Below are 16,821 nucleotides of genomic sequence, written 5' to 3' on the forward strand. Positions count from 1 at the left end.
CAGGAGAGGCCACCGCAGTGAGAAGCCTGCGCACCGCGGCGAAGAGTGGCCCCCGCTCGCTGCAACTAGAGAAAGCCTGCAGGTAGCAACGAAGACCCAACTCAGCCAAAATAAGTAAATAAATAAATTTTTTTTTAAAAAGCCAACTTGTCTGTATTTTAGGGTACCTTAACCACAGACAAGTCTCAAAAAGTTGTCTTTAGCAAAGTTGTGCTAGAAAATATGCATCTATAGGAAAGCATACTTACATAGTGTCATTCATGAACTTGATACCACATGGAAACTGTATTAAAACATAGGACAAGTCAGAGCTTTGCCCACTTCCTGGAATAGGAGAGAACTGTGTTTTCCAGGAATTCTTTGGAAGATAGGAAATTGAAAGGATAAGCCTGAATAGCATATGCGCAGGTAGAAATGGAATGAGGGAAAATAGAGTTAAAAATGATTTATGAATAGGTTATCAACCTCCACTTTTTTGTGGTTGTATTATACGTGTCATCATATAAATAAATATTTATTGATCATACAACTGTTTACTTATACAACTAAGGGTGTCACAAAGTTTGGAAATATAGGGCAAATGTATTTTTAAACAGTATTACATTTTTAAATATAGTCAATGTGACTTCTTTTAACCTCCAGGCATCTTTCCAGATAAAGTACTTTCAAATTAAAAGCAATGGCTCCAGGGAATTCCCCAGCAGTCCAGTGGTTAGGACTCATTGCTTTCACTGCCACGGGCCTGGGTTCGATCCCTGGTCGGGGAACTAAGGTCCCACAAGCCGTGCGGCACAGCTGAAAAAAAGGAATGGATCCAATAGTTAATCTGGGAAAAGAACAATAAATACACTATTTCCCCTTTTTGGACTTTTGAATATACTATAATGTGTTTATTATACTCTATTCAGATGCCCTGTAGACAAATTTAGGACACTCAAATATGTGTGCATATGTAAGCAGGTTATTTCTTGGATAAGCCAATAATCTGATTGCAACACGATGCTACTTATAATGATACTTTTCATTTCTTTGCTTTTGCATCTTCTGCACGTTACCCTTTTCTTCCCTATTGGAAGGGAAGCCCAGGAAGTAAAATTCTCAGTAACTCAGTGGTGAAGTTAGTCCACAACTCTTTTCCTTGTCGAAGCAGAGGTATACATAAAGCACCCATTTGGTTTTTGTTTTGTTTTCCCCTGGAATCAAAGGTGTCATTCATTCATTTATTTATTTATTTTTATGGCTAATAATACCTATGGATGTTTATGCTTGTTTTTACCTTCATGATTATGTTGTAATTTATTAAATCAGCTAACATTGGATATCCATGATATTTTGGTTACATTTTGCCTTGTAGGTTACTATTCCTGGCGAAATTCAAAGGACGGATCCTGGTTCATCCAGTCACTTTGTGCAATGCTGAAACAGTACGCTCACAAGCTTGAGCTTATGCATATTCTCACTCGGGTTAACCGAAAGGTAGCAATAGAATTCGAGTCCTTTTCCAATGATTCTACTTTTCATGCAAAGAAACAGATTCCTTGTATTGTGTCTATGCTCACGAAAGAACTGTATTTTTAATCACTGAAGAAATGGATGATTTTTTTTTTTAATCTGTATGCCAAGTGAGGAAACGGTGTGACTGATAAACTATATTTTCCTCTCTCATTTAAATCTAATCTAATCCCCCAGGTGATACATGGAAATGTGTCACTTTCATAGCAATAAAACTACTATGAAGCTACCTCAAACACAATCAGGTAGTTGAAATTGAATTTAATTAAGAATAAATAAAAATGGATAATGGTACAGTCATTATGAGAGGAAATGATTGTAAATTAACAGCTCTCATAATTAGCAAGTTTTAGTGATTATGCTATGCTACAAATTTTCAAGGAATTATGGAAGAATTTAAACATTGCTGTAATGTGTTTCAGTGATATTGACAATGCTCTTGTTTCAGAGAACATGTTCTGGTTTTTGTCAAACTATAGACATGATGATGTGGAATAATGTATCCTCGAACTTGGTGGTCTATGTGCATGGTCAAATGCTTGAAGACCTTGATCTTAGAATTAGTATTTGGAGACAAGACAATAGTATTTTTACATCACCCATCTGAGCATATGGTGTTGTGATGTCTGTCCCGAGCATGTCCTTGTTGTTTAAAAAAAAAAGAAAAAATCATGTTTAGTATTGAAAAAGGAACTAAATGTTTTACTTGAGAATATGCAGGAAAACTAAGTTGACTCTCTCAGGTTAAATGCAACATTAATAGAGGGAGACAGAGTTAGGACTATAAGGTGCTGAAATGCAACTCTTCCCACCAGCTGCTGGGCCTTGCATTCCCACAGAGTATCTGAAGGGCTCTTATGCAAAACCTCAAACTTTGATCACACTGATAGCAGCATGAATTGAAGAAATTCTATAGGAACATACTAAAATACAACTTACAGAATACACAGTGAGGAAGAAACAGTAAATCAATCAGCTGGGCACTTTTAATTAGAAGATGGCTTCAGCCTGAACAGGGACACAGCGCAGCCTATGTCATGAAGGCAGAGCCATAGACTACGGCTTCAGGAAAAGGAATGCTGGCTAGTTTCTTCATGTACATGGAGGTGTACGTGGAGGATGCTCCCAAGGCAAGAAGCTCTAAGAAAGTGAACCAAATCAAACTTCTGAAATGGAAATTTTCAAAAGATGGTGAGAGTCATAATAAAAGTTGTAGCACTTTTTTTTTCAATTTTTTCAATGACAGCTTTTAATTGGATGTTAAATTCTTATCTGCCTTTCTGCAGATAGCACATTATATAAAATACAGCTAGCACCATTACCACTGTACTGGATACACTGAATAACAATTCACTTCTCACTTTACACCGAGGGGGAGAAGGGCTGCAGTTGTCAGCCTGTCAGAAATTAAGTATGTAAATTAATGCTTAAGTGTATGAATATGAATATGATTTACAAGACGCTCGGAGTGTTGTTGGGAGAAAATCCTGAGGTCTCTCATTCCCCTTCAACGATAACAAGTGCTCAGTGACCATGACAGACGGCACGCAGACTTGGGTGTGGCCACTTGTGCACTTGGCCACCAAGCTTTGGGAGCTGAAGTACTCCCGAAGAGCAAATCCTGGACTCCTTCTGGAATGTCCCTTTCTGCCATCCATGAATGTCAGCCCATAAAAGCAATTTCATTAGCATTTCCTCATTTTCCAATATAAGCGGTGAGTGTGGCCCAATAATATGGGCCCTCAACCATCCTTTGCCAAGGATGGGAAAAATCATAGCACTCTTTGTAGTAAAATTTTTGAGCATGTTAAGTTGTATTTTGTTGACATTTATAATCAAAGGAGAATGATACTGTTGTGATCATATACGGTTCTCTGAAATGAAAGGACCATGGCATGCAGGACGTTAGCAGTCATTCAGTCTTCCCTCCTTTGGTGCCCAGGGAAACTGAAGGCCAGAGAGGAGAAGCAGCACGGCCCGAGCCGGGGACAGCAGGCTAGGAGCCTCCTAGCTCAGGAGATGTTGAGCCGTCCCTGCATCGCTGTATCCCGCTGCTTTTCCGTCTGACATTTCCTGTGAGCCTTCTTTTGCTGAAAGAAAGGAACTCACGTTTATAAATGAAAGCTATTTGTTTTGGCTATATCTGTAATTTTTTCGAAGTCAATGAAGTATCTTAAAGTGTGTTCCTGTGTGACAATTTTTTTTTTTTTTTTTTTTTTTTTTTGGCGGTACGCGGGCCTCTCAGTGTTGTGGCCTCTCCCGTTGCGGGGCACAGGCTCCGGACACGCAGGCTCAGCAGCCATGGCTCACGGGCCCAGCCGCTCCGCGGCATGTGGGATCCTCCCGGACCGGGGCACGAACCTGCGTCCCCTGCATCGGCAGGCAGACTCTCAACCACTGCGCCACCAGGGAAACCCCTATGTGACAATTTTATTAAAAATTTGTTATTATGAATTTTTATTTCCAAATATAAATTTTAACTTAAAATTACCATCACATTCAAGTGTTTGTTGTTGTTTCTGAGGTGCTACTCACTGAAATTAAAATATTTTTAACCAAGTGCTTGATTTGGAAGGGCCAGAGAAGATGCAACAGGACCCTTTAATCAAATACTTTGAGATGGTGGCAAATTACCGAATAGGATAAGCAGCCTTCCTTTTCTCCCAGGTCCCTCTCAGAAGACCATTTCTAAAGTTACCATGATGCCAGGAAGGATACGAAGTTTGCAGAGATCACAGCCCCTAAATATGACCATATTTTTGTTTGTTTCCTTGCTTGGAGGAATGGGGAGTAGCAGAGTATAAAGGATATTGCTGAAATGAATCACTTCAACCCATAAATTTTTAGTAGGGTGAATAGAGGGTGGGGGGAAGAACTGGGGGCGGGGGAGGGTTGGAAAAAAACCTGTGATGTCCCCAGATGGTCAGCTCTGGGAGAGGAGCTGTGACAGGGGAAGAAGTCCCCTTTGTGTTTTATGTACCTAGAAAAGAAATATGAGAAAGTGCAAACATGAGTGGTTTACATTTCTTCCAGTATTTCTATAGTGAATGTACATTACTTTTAAGTCAGAAAACTAATAAAATTCTCTAATTGGGACTAGGGGATTCCTGTTTCCAAGGAGTAGAGGGTGACATGAATAACTCCCTTAAGACTCTTTTAAAGCTATAGTTCTGTAGTACGTTGATAGTAGAGCCCATTCTAATCTCTGCTAAATAAAGAAGTCTCAATATTAAAAAGAAAAATACAAAGGCCAAGAACCCAATAGAAAAATGGACTAAGGGCCCTGAACAGACAGGTCATAGAAAAACACCAAATGTCCCTTACACCTCAGATGAAAATCTTAATCATCACAAGAGAAATTCAGATTAAACTAAGGTATCATCTGTCATCTAGCAGACGGACAAAAGACCTCATTTGACAACATTCTGTTGGCTGAGCTGTAGGGAAATGTATCCCCCGTTGGTGGGACCGCACAACCGCGTGTGGAGGAGAATCCGGCAATACCTATCCAATTAGTTACTCTTGAAGTAGCAATCTCAGGTCTTGGAGCTCAAACTGCCCATACACCCGTACATGTACAAAAGTATATACGCAATGATTCACCTCAGCATTGTTTTAATACAGCAACCCAGCTGTAAAAACGATAGGTTAGATACACTGATGCATCCACACAGTGGAACACGACTTGCTGTAAAACAGAACGAGGAGGACCCTCTTGAACTGATAAAGGTCTCCAGCATGTATGATCAGGTGGGAAAGGACGAAACACAGAACGCCATAGACAGTATGCTGTAATTTGTGTAAAAAAGGTCTAGGGGGCGGGGAGAGCATAAGAATATGCGTAAAGCAACACCAGGAGGATAAAGGGCACTAATACAAATGTAAATGGTGGATGGGAACAGGGATGGAAGTGAAATTTCTTTTGTGTTGACTTTTCTATATCGTTTTGACTTTTTGGAACCGTGTCAATGTATTATTACCTGGCTTCAAAAATGGAATCAAATCAAGGGGGGATGGGGATGGCACAAAACTTTCAGGAATGAGAACATGGTTCCATACGGGGGTAGGGCTGGGAGGGATGCCATGGCTGTCCATAGCCATGTTGCAGGATTTTGTTTAGCTTGTTTATTTTCTTCTTTGCTTCAACCTCTGTAGGTATTAGCTGAGAAATCGTAACACGCTTGATATTAGAACTTGAGCCTAAAGTAATACTCAGCATCAGCTTTTTATAGCTCAAGGAGCAAACTAGACTATTCGTTTCTTAATTCACTCTCTAGTTGTTCCATCCTTATCCTTTGCAATATGATTGTAATAAATTATCACATGATGAGGCAGACCAGGAAATATCCATCAAAGAATTTTTGTGCACAGAATCTCTACCGTCTGCTACGTTGATAACTGAAAGAACTGAGGAACTGAAATGCTTAGGGATGTTCAGAAAAAGCAAGCATCTCCCTTTCAAGAAAATGTTTTTCCAGATTTAAAGTTGGTGCAAAAGCTATTAAGTAGCATGTTTGAGCTAAGAGGCCAAGGTCTGATCTACACCTTATGCTTTGGTTTTAGGTGACTTAAATGTCAGCTCAGGGACCTAGCAGCCTCATATACAGTTTCCCAAGAGGGAAGCATGTTTGGCCAATGTATTGAAAGCTAATTCACTGATTTTACTGAAATATTTCCAAAGACTCATTTCTGCCTGGCAGGTTTAAGGAGCATTGAGGAGGCCACTGTGGGTGGAGGGGAGTCAGCAGAAGGAGAGCAGGTGAGGCTAACAGGGAGATGCTGCAGAGTGGGGCCTTGAGGATGCTATACCTACAGATCCCACCTAGGGCCAGAGTACTAGTGCAGCGGGAAGAGGCTCCAACATCTAGGGACCCAGGAAAGGAGACCGAAAAGGATGGCCAGGGCTGAAGGTGGGGAAACGAGAGTATAGGGTGAGAAAGCCAAGGGAAGAAACTGCTTCCCAAGGATGTGGCCTGCTGGGGCAAACTACTGAAAATTCAGAGAAAATGAACATTTGAAATATGCATTGGATTTGTGACAGGAGGTTATAGGTGATCTTGACAAAGGGGATTCTGTGCAAATATTGAGGCAGAAGCCAGCTTAGAGAGGACTGCTATATGAGTGCCAAGTGAGGAAACGGAAATTAAAAGTACAGAAAACTTGAGAAATTGCCTTCGAAGGAAGGGCGGGGTTGGCGGGAAGAAGTAGCTAGAGGGGGAAATGAGTTGAAATGTTGTGTTGTGTGAGAGATTTGAGCATGTTTAAATGCTGATGGCGAGAATCCAGTCCGGAAAAAGACTGAAAATACTGGAGGGAAAAGTAACTGACAGTGTAGGGTTCCTAAGCAATGAGAGAGGGTTAAATCTGAGCTAATTGTGGGGATGCAGAGAGGAGGTGGGGGTTTTTTTTTGGTTTGTTTTTAACGGGAGGAAATATGAGAAGCTGGATGTGAATAAAGCTAGGCTTGTAAGTTTTGTAGCAGGAGGTTATAACACTCTATTTTTTAAGAAGTAGAAGACAATGACTGTGCTCAAAGTTAACTGTTCAAAGGGTTAGAAGAATAAGGAAGCTTTGAAACCATTGTCAAGAGCTGGAGAGTGAGTTGACGGGAGAAGTTTAGTGAGATCGCTGGGCAGCGTTTAGGACCCAGTTGAAACCAGCGATGGTGAATCACAGTGGTACCAGCCTGCCCTGTTGTGGGGTTTTATCTAGGATAATTCAGCTGCTTGGTATGTGTTGGCTTCATCCAACTTTGGGTATTTTCCCACATTTATTAAAAAAAAAGAGGAGCCACGGACTTCAGGAGACTGCAAAATGAGTTACTACTCAACTGATGGACCATGGAGCTAAGCTGGAGAGACGGGGCACTGAACACAGAAGCGGGTAATTTTAGGGAATAAGAAGAGTGGTCTGTGGCCTGATGGTCCTGATGAATTTGAAGAACCCTCATCGTACAAGCAGTGGAACAATAAGACTAAAAGGATTGCAGATTGTAGTCAGAGAATGGATGGGAGGTGGGGCAAATTCAATCATGAAAAAGATGTGACTGATTAAGTTGAAGAGTGAAGTAGTATGAAAGACCATTTTGGAACTGAGGTCATGGAACTAAGGGGTGAGAATGCTGGATGTGTCCTCCTCCCTATGGGCACTGATTTGCTGAAATGAGCTTCCATGTGCAGGAGTATAGTATAAGATAATGTGATAAAATGTAGTTTTGTTTATAAACCTTTGCTTTTAGGGGACTTTTAAAAATCCACCTTCTGTTTCTGCCAATTAACACTGTTTAAAACTACCACCTGTTATCACCATTCATAAAAGAAAGGGCATTTTAACTCCCACCTCCTTCATTTCCTCCTCACTCCCAAAATAAGGAGGGACATAATCTCACATTTTCCAAGGTCCCTGCTCATTTTTAAAGCTTAGAAAACATAACCAATAATTCTGCTCAAAACTTTAAAATATATATATTTTTGTTTCCAGTTTGTAACTGGAACATAAAATAGACAAAAGCACCAGGTAGAAATCGTAGTTGCCTGTTTCCAGCCAATGCTGCTGGGTCTCTGTTTTGAACATTTGCTTCCAGAGCTACTGTTGCTGATGCAAATTCTGACGTAAGAGACTGAGCAATAAAATGTGCAAGTGGTGTCTGTTGAGAGTTTCAATTATTTGTAAATCTGTGAGAACGGGTTGAACTCCTGCGGGGGTAAGTGATGGGGGCAGTCTGGGTACCAAAATCTTGTTCTGCACCCACGCCTCACCCTGCTCTCCCCATCTCCTGCTCGCCCTCCTCGTGGCTCTGTCCCCAGCTGTGAGCTTGGGACCTTGCACTGCAAACAAATCAGATTTGTCTTGTGTGTATCAGCTCTGGTCTGATTTATCATCACACCCTTGACCCAACCCAGGCTGATACAAAATTAAATGATCTAAATATTAAAAGTCTGTCCATTAAGGACAGATTCCATTTGCCTATTTTCGTTTCAGTTAATCCCTGTTGAAGGTACCCTTGGTACCTTCTAAACAAATTTTTTTCAAAAAACCTTTACTGTGAGAAATTTAATATGAACTTTTTGGGTATATCTCTCTGATATTCAAAGCAATCAAATATCCTTTATATTTCATTTGAATTTCTCATGTAAGTACAAAATGGGACAAAATTAGAACCTGATTTACCCCCTGGGTTCTCTCATCTCCTCACATGCCCTCAAGCATAGAGCAGAATTAATATGTTGAAATAGTTGAACCAAAACAGTGGTTTGGTTTACCCAAGGAAAACATAAAAAAGATAGGCTAGACTCAGAGCCACTATAATACATTCACATCCTTAAAGTTAACCACTAAAAGTGTTAGGGATTCTCTTTCCAGTTTTCTTCTTGAAAGCCATCAAGTCACCGATGGAAGCTTATTGGGAAAGTTTATCTATGAGCCTTAAGGGCATCTGCTCTGTGTTCAAGCCCTGATGTAAAAGTCCCTTCAAACCACTGCACTGATAGCAACTTGCTTTGTTGGACGGGAGCATAATTTTGAATCACATCAAGTAAATTCTGGGAAATTCCTAGTTGACACCTGCACTGTCTTTGAAGGTCTTATGTTTGTTGGGCAACCCATTTTTTTCAGCATGTGAAGCTTATAGGTAAACTATGACTAAGAAATGTTTTTCACTAAATACAGTCACAGTTCATTTCAGCTCAGAATTCCCCCCCGCCCTGCTTCACCTCCCACGTGCCCACTTCCTCCACTGGGTTGGTTTCGTGTAGTTTGGGTAGTACCAGCTCTGGAATCCGCTCGCTAGCTGCCTCTTCCCCAGTCTGAACTCCAGTTTCTCTTTCTCTAAAATGGGGGCAATAATATCTTCCTTCCAGTAGTAGTGACGTGAGAATTTTTAAAAAGATAACGATGGAAAAGTTGTCTTGACAGATTAAAGCTCTAGAGAACCATGGCAGGTTATTCTACGTATCCATCAGTTTGCTGTTGTTGGAAATGCCAGTAGAACTAGGGAAACTACTTTCTTGACTTATCTGTACTTAGAGCTCTCAACTTTGTGCCCCTTCTATTCTAAGTGAGGCTTACATACCATCCTTCTTGAGCCAAGAAGAAGGGGGTAGGGGTCTGGGCTTCAAAGGGCAGGAAGACAAATCACAGGAAGAGGAGAAGAAAAAAATGTCTGGTAAACAAATGTTTGCCTTGCCTTGCAGATAAGTCTTTCTGATATAAAAGTTCTCTCTAGTAATAGCTCTTTTGCCCTTAGATAAAGGGCAACAAGCCCTTTATCTAAATTCCTTTATCTAAGTTCCTTTAGGCAGTTAAGGGAGAGGCAAAAAGCTTTTCCAGAGACTGCTGGGTCTTCATTGCCTTCAGGCCAAAACATCCACATGTCCAAGTGGCTACTTTGGGGTGGCATATTCTGTTTCCCCTCACAACTTTCTCATTTAATGACAAAACGAAAACGAGTTAGTAATGAGTTTGAAGTCCCTTATTCAAGGATTTGGGGAGCACAGCGTCTCACAAGCAGTGGAACCCACTTCAGGAGGGATTTTGGGCAAGAAGGAGGTTTACAGAGAGAAGAGGCCACGTGGAAACAGCACGACTGGGTAGGAGGGTGGGGATTTCCTTACAAAACTAGCAGGTCCTGTTTTCTAGGGTAAAGTAAACTAGCTAAAGCTGAGTTGGAGGATTGTGAGTGGTGTATGTCAGGCTTCCTTGGCAGGAGTTTCTGGTAAAATCAGGCTGATTTAGGCTTAGATCTGTGACATGGGTGGGGTCACTGGATACGCGAACTGTCTTTATCACTCTGTTAATATGTCAAGTTACTTGAACCTCAGTTCTGCTTGGTAGTGGAGAACTCATCGGTTTAGGGCAAACCCAATCCACTCAGAGTTAAACCATCCAACTTGGGGCTCACTCCCTGCCTGGGAGTTTGTGAAGCATCATGACACGCAGGGAGGAGGAGGTTGGAGGTATCTGGTTTTCCAGTGTCACAGGTGCCCCGTGGGTCCTGCTGAGATTAACGTCATTCTGTTTGACTGTCCTCTCCCCCTCCCCACCTCTCTGGCATCCATCAGGACACCTGCATTCCCGTGGGGTTTCTGCTCTCACGATGTACTCCGCGGCCACTCTGCGTCCTCTCATCCCCAGTCACAAGGCCCTTGTTGGGGAGGAAAAATAATTTTCCCTCTACCCTTCTGAGTTCTTGGCTGTGGTCCCTGTAATAAAAGACAGATTCACAAGACAATAAACGAACAGAAGTTTATGAACCTGTGTGTACATGGGAGACACCCAGCAAAACCGAGTAACTCCCCAACATGACCTAAACCACTGGCTTGAATAACCTCTTCACTAAAGACAAAAGAAAGAAAAGAGAGGGGAGCTCAGTTATGGGGACGGTTGCCAGGAAGAGCAAGGTAAACAAGGGTAAGGTTTGTCACACAGATTTCAGTCTGTACCTCCTCCGTTGATAGGTCCCTTGTGATTAAGGGTTTTCCTTCCCTTCCTGGTATGGAGAGGGAGAGAACCCTACAAGTGGAAATTTCCTTTGTAAATGCACATTTCTCTTGCAAAAGAGTAACTTCTCCTTTGTTTTCAGAGCTTCTCCTGTGTCTGTAGTTTCTCAAACGAATCCTATGCCAAAGAGGTATTTTCAGGGCGGCATATTCTTCTGCTGCCCTTCACCCATCAAAGTCAGCTGCATCTCAGAGCACAGAGGAAGGTTATTGAGCTGTTTCCTGAGCCCTGGTGGGACAAGCAGGGTGTCTGGGAGGCTGCCCCCAGCCCACCTACTTAAGCCCTTTCTACCGCTTATGCCTTATTCTACACCTACCATGATGGGGCGGGCGCGGCGGGAGCTTCTCCTTCAGGGATCCAAGCAGGAAATGGGGTGCCAGTCTGTTCTAAGTTGCAGAACCCCAAATCTAAGGGGCTGCACAGCAGGGCTCCTTCTGTGAGGCCCTCAGCATGGACTCACCCCGGCTCTCTCCTCACCAGGTCTCCTCCCTTCCCCAGCTCGGAGGAGTTTCACCTGGTGGCGGGGAGGACGGAGAGGGAAGAGGCAGATCAGCCTTCTCTGTCTGTCACACCTGGCCTTCAGCTGGTAAACATCAAAACACAAGAACTTAATGCGACAAGTCTCCTTGGGGCCATGAAGGCCTTGCGTCTCACAGCCAAATCGACAGTGCGGGAACAGGAAGTTGTGACAGGGTGAAAGGAAGTGAGGATGCAGATTTTGCCACATGTGCTTATGACAGTAGCTACCCTTATGCAATTTCTCTATGCCAAGCTCTTCACAAACAGTATCTCCCTTAATTCTCACAATAATCTTAGGAAGTAGCATTATCATCTCAATTTGCTAACTGAAGTTGAAATTTTGTAATTGAAAGCTCAGAGGTTAAACAACTGGCCTAAGGTCACACAGCCTGTGGTTGGTAGTGCCTGAACATGAATCCAGGCATTTCTGCTTCCCAAGTCGTTGCTCTTTCTACAATCTCCCGATTACTCACTTCTTTAAAGGACACCGAATGAAAACACAAGCCAAAGCATGCACCTGGAATCTAGAAGGGAGCGTGTGTCTGTAAAACAGATTGGGAAAACACCTTACACCTGATCCTCAGAGCTTTGTCCTTGTGAGATACTGCATCAGCATGTGTATGGAGAGTTGGTCAAAGTGATAGACGATCAGAAAGGATCTTTTCTTGGTGGGGGTCGGGGGGAGTAGCTGGAGGAGAGAGCAGAAGAATGCAAGATCTCAGATCGTTATGAACAATGTGAACAAATGGCAGAGACTCACTTTTCCAGAACCTGCCCTCAAGATGACCCACAACTATACTTCAGTGCATCACTTAAAGAAGCCACCTTAAAGGAGGGTAAACAAGCTTCAGGATAGAGCTGGCACACTACAGAGTTGGAGTCAAATTTGGTTGAAAATGGGCAGACCCCTATCCTGTGATGTATACACTGGTTTTCTTAACTAAAAAATTTCAAAGTCTCTTGGCAATGCATTTAACACACCATAATTTTCTTTTTTGCTTTCCTTTTCGATTTTCTATCCAACTCCATTCTTCTTTCACCCATCTGTCACCTTAGGATCCAGAAAGCAAAGCAGCAGCAGCTCCTATAGCTGGCGGAATGAAGTCGGGAGCACCTGTCCATGGTGTTGTGTGTGGGTAGCAGCAAACATACATGAGCAAGAAGACCAACAAGGAGAGTCTGGGCTCCAGGCATCGCTCCAAGCAAGGAGTGACTGCGTGAGCATGCCACAGAGTTGGGCAACTGGGAAGCCGAATGATGATGTGGCTTTTAGGAACTCAAAAACAAAGTGGAGGTCAGAAACAGGAAGGAGCCATTGTGAAATTGAAAGTTCCCTGGCTTTGGGATCAGCAAGGTCCAGTCACAAAGCCTGATGTCTCTGCTCGTTTACTACATGACCTTGGGCATTTTCGTTCACCCCCGTGAACCTCAGTTTTCTTATTCATAAAATAATTATAACCATAACATCATCCTTGCAGTGTGGTTGGGAAGGTTAGAGAGGATGCATATATAGCACACAGCTTAGGACTTCACAAGCAATCAGTTCTCTCCTACATCAAGGCTCATGTATTTCCTAAGGGATCATCCATGGCTTCCCTCAGATTCCTAGAGCTCATAATAGGTTGGATTCACTGCACGTATGTACGTGCAAGGCGGCTGTGCTAGTGCTGTGAATTCAAGGTGCAAGCAGCTTCTGCAGAAAGCTGCAAGAATGTGAATACGGATTGGTCCCTGCTGCTTTCATCTTCTACCGATGCAAAACCATTTACCACACACTCAGCATCTTAAAACAACACGTTTATTCTCGCACAGGTTTTGTGGTCTGGAGTCCAGGCACAGTGGAGCTAGGTCCTCAGGTCAGGGGCCAACCAAGCTGAAATCAAGGTGCCCGTGGGCTGTGTTCTCATCTGGAGGTTTGACTCAGGAAGAAACCATTTCCAGACTCATTAAAGTTATTGGTAGAACTCAGTTCCTTATGGCTGTTTTCTGGCTGACTGTCAGCCGGACATCACCCACAGCAACTACGAGCCACCCTCGGGTCCTCGCCTCGAGGGCCCCTTTACAGGCGGTTCATGACATGCTGTTTGATTTTAGGCCAGCAGGAGGATTTCTCACTTCAAATATCTCCTCCCTCCAGAGAAGGCCCAGGCTCCCTTTTGAGGTGTTCACTTGCTCAGGTCAGGCTCAGCCAGGATCATCTCCCTTTTGATTACTCACAGGCAACCAGTTGGAGACAGTTACATCTGCAAAATCCCTTCACTTCTGCCACGTAACCTAACCTATGACAGGAGTGAAATCCTACCATATTCCCAGGTCTTGCCTGCACTCAAGGGGTGAGAATCATACAGGGCATGGACACCAGCAGGCAGGAATTGGGGGGGCATCTGAGAATTCCACCCACTGTGCCTGCCTGGTCATGCCCAGCTCCAAGTGAGGGCTGAGGGCTGAGCACGGAGGTAACACTTGGTAGACACTTTATGAATCAGCTTTGATTCAGCTGGAAGTTCACCAGGTGGTTTTTCTTCTTGCTAGATTAACGTATTCTACAGAATTACAGCAAAAAAAGTCCGGATACCACACCCTGAAAGAAAATTGTCCTTTTAGGAAATGTTTTGCCCTGGAGGAAGCATCTCTTACCATCTCAGACACCTTCCATCCTGTTCTGCAGACTTCTTGAGGCTGTAATGTACATTCACAAGAATTCAGGTCACGTGGCCTGAGATCTACTTTTTAAAATACTCTCAATCTAAATATGGGGAAACTAAGGCCCATACAGGACTAAATTCACCTGGCCCCCTTCTCTGGGCCTCTTGCAGTGATGTCATGACCAAAATGTCCCTGCTGTTTAAGGAGGGACGTATCATTGAGTAGGATTCCTAGTAGGTGGTCTAATGAGAAGGTGACCACCAGAAAATGGAAAAAATACTAGCCAGTGTGGGGTGGGTTGAGGGATTTTCCAAATAAAATTTAATGTCCTGATGACTACCACTATAAAGAGAAAGAGATGGTAAAAGTTCTTTTAAAATTAATTGAAACTGAATTATTGGAATTAATTGAGGAATATTTCTTTTGCATAAAGTCTTTTTTCCCTCATTTTCAATGAAAGAAATTTTGTATTAATATTAATAGGCTCCAGGTCTATTGGGATTAAAACAGCTACAAAGTTATCTTGTTCATTACCTCCTATCCAGATCACTGAAACCTGATTGGTTTACCAGTCTCTAGTACCCCTCCAAAAGATTTTTACATCTCTTTCAGGCTGAGCTTCTTAACAACACCTGGCAGTATTAGTTTTCCCCTAAAGAAGGATTCCCCGGGTGGGATAGGGAGGGTAGGAAGGAGACGCAAGAGGGAGGAGATAATGGGGACATATGTATACGTATAGCTGATTCACTTTGTTATAAAGCAGAAACTAACACACCACTGTAAAGCAATTCTACTCCAATAAAGATGATGTTTAAAAAAAAAAAAGAAAGCATTCCCCTGTGCTGAAAAAAATGTGGGGTTAGATCTGAGGAAGACCTGTCGGGGTCAAAAGTCAAATGGGAAGAGTGGTTCTGGGTCTGTACAAGAGAAGATCCCAGAGTCTGTCCTAACCCAGCACTCCAGTGCAGAGAATTTAAAGAGCTAAGATGGGGGGCCGTGGGGAGTGGGCACGGACTAGCTTTACCAAGAAGTGCCGTCGGCTGAGCGTTGCACCGAAACCATACTGGCCTGGAGGGATCCTCATCGGTGTTGGAGGCAGGGACCCCGGCCAGAGCAAGGATGTGATGTGAAGTAATGAGATTCTCATACCCCGCCGCTGGTAATGCAAACTTGGACAGCCACTTGTGAAATCAGCTTGGCACTTTCTTAGAAGTTAAATATCCACTTATTATATGAGCCGCTCGTTCCACTTCTAGCTGTTTATTCAAGAGAAAGAGAGATGCATGTCCACCAAAAGACTGGTACGTGAATGTTCATAGCACCTTTATTCATAAGGGCCCAAAATGGAAACAACACAAATGTCCATCAAGAGGTGAATGGATACACAAACTGAGGTATAGTTGTACCATGGAATAGTCATCACCAGTAAAAAGTAACAAACTACCAATATACACAACATGGTTGAATCTTAGAGGCATCTTGCTGAGTGAAAGAAGCCAGACAAGAGTACATACTATAAGATTCCACTTAAATAAGGGATGAGAACAGGCAAAAAACCAAGCTCTCAGTGAGAAAAATCATATTACTACTTGCCTGGGGAAGAGATTAGGACTCTAGAAACTGCAAAGGGGCAGAAGGAAGATTTTAGGAGGTAACGAGAATATTCGATATCTTGATGGTGGTGATGCCTACATGGGTGTATATATTTGTCAAAACACATCAAAGTGCAGTCTTAAGTGCATTCAATTGTATATAAAATATTCATTATTAAATATTAAATATTAAACCAACCAAAAGTTGATTTTTTTTTTTTTTGGCTGCGCCATGCGGCTCGTGGGATCTTAGTTCCCCGACCAGGGATCAAACCTGCTCCTTCAGCAGTGAAAGCGAGGAGTCCTAACCACTGGACCACCAGGGAATTCCCAAAAGTTGATTTTTAAAAAATGACCCAGGTGCAGGGTTTCTACTGGAGAAAACTCTGATGAAGCGCACTCTGTGCATCCCTAGAGACCTCTGAAATTTATGCTGTGTGTCTCAATTCCAATGGAATTCCTATTTAACTGATACAAAGATACTGGAGAGACCAAGATGGAGTCAATTCACTCTTCTTATTCCTTCTGCTAGAAAGCCTGGATGTTATAAAGCAAATATAGAAAACTCTGAAAGGAGAGAGGAGGAGGGAGACGGGGAAGTGACCTCAGAACCCAGGGAGTGATGTGGCAGTGAGTTCCCTGAGTTTTCTTATTGTCTCATGCATCCTAGATTGAATAACAGAGAAGCTGGCAACACAGAAAGGGCAGTGGGTGCAAACCAAAAAAAAAAAAAAAAAGCTTCCAAAGAAAGGGGCAGCCTAGGAAGACAGAAAACTTTTAGACAATAACCAGCCCACTCAAGCCAACATGACAGGAAACGACCTCGCTCCACACTGAGCTGAACACCAAGGGCACCCAGGCAGCAGAACCTCTTCTTCCTCAAGTGAGTACTGTTTCCTCTTAAAAAAAAAAACGTGTTAACATTTTCAATGGCACTGGCTATGCTTTGAGGTAATGATGGTTATAAAACCATAAGGGTGTCTCACTTGCGCAGGAGGTGAGATGTCCAAATGGCCCTTCTATGACCACCTCTGTGACGATTAAATTGCTAGGT

The 16,821-nt window shown here is 42.8% G+C and overlaps 1 protein-coding gene across 3 annotated transcripts in view; it reads left to right on the forward strand.

The window, feature by feature from the left end:
* The window catches only part of CASP3 (caspase 3), a gene marked incomplete at its 3' end in the record, with an annotated part of 31,231 nt that extends 18,329 nt beyond the window's left edge, over window positions 1-12,902 (forward strand). Inside the window, exon 7 of one of the 3 annotated variants that reach the window (XM_079909415.1) lies at window positions 12,586-12,902. In XM_079909415.1, the coding sequence (XP_079765541.1) occupies window positions 12,586-12,902 (317 nt within the window). Of the gene's footprint in view, window positions 1-1,354; window positions 3,988-12,585 lie in introns of those variants that run through there. The other 2 variants (XM_079909416.1, XM_079909417.1) reach the window with 2 other exon arrangements.
* Between the last annotated feature and the right edge of the window lie 3,919 nt (window positions 12,903-16,821).

The sequence above is a fragment of the Stenella coeruleoalba genome, assembly GCF_951394435.1.
Source record: "Stenella coeruleoalba genome assembly, chromosome: 21".
NCBI lineage: Eukaryota > Metazoa > Chordata > Mammalia > Artiodactyla > Delphinidae > Stenella > Stenella coeruleoalba.